The sequence below is a fragment of the Amblyomma maculatum genome, chromosome 6 (genome assembly GCF_055883805.1).
Source record: "Amblyomma maculatum isolate TAMU_Amacu chromosome 6, ASM5588380v1, whole genome shotgun sequence".
Taxonomy (NCBI): domain Eukaryota; kingdom Metazoa; phylum Arthropoda; class Arachnida; order Ixodida; family Ixodidae; genus Amblyomma; species Amblyomma maculatum.
In genome coordinates, this window is record NC_139349.1 from 34,206,610 (window position 1) to 34,209,435 (window position 2,826).

Consider the following 2,826-nt stretch of genomic DNA (forward strand, 5'->3'; position numbering starts at 1 on the left):
TAAATAGAGTGTTAGAGTCATCACTATCATCATTATCGCTGTCACTAAATGCAGCGTCATTTTTATTGGTATTGCCATCATTACACTAGACAACGAGAATTAAGATCTCTTTCTCACGAGTCCTGCGTAGAGAAGTGATTGGCGGGCTCGGGTGCTCGGCTTAGAAGCGGAGAAGTGAAGGGGACAAATATTTAGTAGCAGTGAGATGGATGTTTTCTATTTACACGCTCTGCACACTGCGCGCACGAGCCAAGAAAGGCTGTTGCCTTAAAAGCGCCTGGAATCGATATACTCAGCCGAGTTAGCTTAAATAGTACTGGAATATCTGCATCCTTCCAGCGGACATGGCTCGGCTACTTTTGATAATGATGATGGTCCGCCTACTTTCACACAACTGTTCTTATTCAGCCAAAGCTGCACATTGACATTCACCTTCAGCGTCCTTTTGCTATTGAGCTATTGTAATGGAATGTTACTGTAATCCACGATGTGCCTGAAGGGATGAGGAGTAAGCTTTTATTGATAGGCGACAATCGGTTCGCATAGGAACACTAGAAACTATTCCCCTCAAATTCCGCCTTTTAAATGTGACGAAATATTCGGAAAGAAAAAGGCTTTATACGTGTTTATTGCACTGTTAGTTGAAATGACCAGACGAAGGGGAGGGAGCGAAATATGCTATGCGTCTTACGGGAGGTGGGACTCATAACCAACCCCTGTGTCATACGGTGTCTAATTAGCTTTCGAAGCGAAGATTCTCTTCGCTAGCTAAAGCAGTCACCGCGCAAGCGTCAGTTTGACTTTCAAGTGACCTTGACAGATACTGTGCTCCCTGTAAAGTTTATTAGCGTCATTGTTTAAGTTACGCGCAGATAATTAGAGACGTGTACAGAGTATACTGCCGGCATGAGCCATGTATAGGTTTGTACCCTCTGCGGAAAGAAATGGCAAAAGTGTAAAGCATGTGCTCTCACCTTATTCACGCAGCGGTTGAAGCAAAGGGAATAGATTCCTATTCGTACTGCATAAAATTGCATGAACACCATTTCATTGAAGGCTTCTGTAAACAACATAAATGTACCACTGAAATAAGCTTTTCTCCTTATTCAGCGGAGATCAATGAACAAACTTCCAACTCGTCAATAACACGAGCTCACCGGATTGCCGCTGCTCACTGTGTGAAGAAGTAGAAGAAGATGATGATGGCGGACAGAGGAAATCCTCACCGTGCCTGGCACCTGAGGACTTCTGCGACAAGAAGCGAAGCCTTGGTCTGCAAGTGGTATGTACGTTTTTGAAGCGAAAGCTTCACTGCACGCCATATATCAGCCAAGGTCAACCTGGGAGGCCGCTTGGCCTTAACCAGCCAGAGGTCACAGTGCGGCTATGCCACGTAACCAGCCTATGGTCTACCGTCACTTGACATTTGACCTTTGATGGCAGAGACAGCATTTCTTGTTCTTCGTGTAGTTAACGGCGCCCTCGCGCCCATGTCTGTCCATGCTTAAAACTAAGCCTAACCGAGGCAAAACCAAGCAAAACGACGCTTTCGCTTCCCCTAACTAGGTTTAGCAGGGTTAAACCTCAGTTTTTCATATCGCGAACGTAGAGATGGCTGTGAGTTCCTGCGTTATCATAATAAGCCTTGTATTGTCATGAGGTCAACAGAATGCGGGTTCAGTTGACTATTCAAAAGAACAAGCGCAGATATCTGCGCGAGTTTGTGTGAACACCTACAAACTCACGTTGATGTTGCTGTCGTTGTTGTTGCGGCTGTAGGAGGAAGGAAAAGAAAATGCATGGACCTGCTACTGGCTCTGTAGCAGAGCCACCTCCGCTGCCTGGTGCTGACAGGAGAGAAAATAGAGAAGAAAGAAAAAGAAGAGGGAGAGAGAGACGCGCGCCGCACAGCCGTCGTCCACCACTTCAGCGGTGGTAGGTGCAATGAGGGCCTACAACAGATACAAATTTGGTGGCTGGCTAGCCCCGCCGCAAGCAGCGTTGACCTACCGTCCCAGCCCTGTAGGGCCAAGAACTGCCACCCTTCACCACCCCCACGTTGATGTAACCGTGGCTGCGATATAATAATAATAATAATAATAATAATAATAATAATAATAATAATAATAATAATAATAATAATAATAATAATAATAATAATAATAATAATAATAATAATAATAATAATAATAATAATAATAATAATAATAATAATAATAATCCGTTTACAGGAAAAGAAATGTGCGCTATCTGTAGCGAGCAGGACCTAATGTGTATGATCCCATCTGCTACTTCGGGTAACGTGTTTGGCTAAGAATACGCAAAGTTGAAGTGACATTTAAACTCCTTGTGTCTGTACGCGGAATGTGAGGACGCTACCCTGGAGGAGTTTTAACTAAAGCGTGCTAATACCAAGCTGGCCATTTTCAAAGCGCCGTTCGTCATGGTTTCGATGTTGAAGAAACTGTAGGCCTGGCGACGACCAGGCAGGCAGCAGAGCACGGCCAAAGCGCCATCGCCGGCAGCGCTCACGCACGGCGCCACCGCGATAAGCTCGGGGAACCTGGCGCTACGAGTTTGTTTACTTTCGTGATGTGGCTGAGGGCTGACCTTCTTTGACGTGCGTTTCATTTAAATAACAACAGGTTTCACAGATGATCGAAGCTGCAAAGACGGGACGAGATTTGGACACTGTTGCGGAGCCATCGGTCGGTACTAAAATGTTGCATAACAGGAAGTCGGACGCAGAATATTTTGTGCATGCTCTTGAAACTTTATCTAAACAAACGTGGTCTAACGGGGTATAATGATTTGGGCTACCTGGGA

General features: G+C 45.2%; 1 protein-coding gene across 1 annotated transcript in view; it reads left to right on the top strand.

Annotated features, from left to right (window-relative positions):
• Window positions 1–1,202: 1,202 nt before the first annotated feature.
• Window positions 1,203–2,826, top strand: part of LOC146185469 (uncharacterized) — an 8,656-nt gene continuing 7,032 nt past the window's right edge. Inside the window, exon 1 of the mRNA XM_084607829.1 lies at window positions 1,203–1,282. Coding sequence (XP_084463955.1) covers window positions 1,203–1,282 — 80 coding nt within the window. The remainder of the gene's footprint in view (window positions 1,283–2,826) is intronic.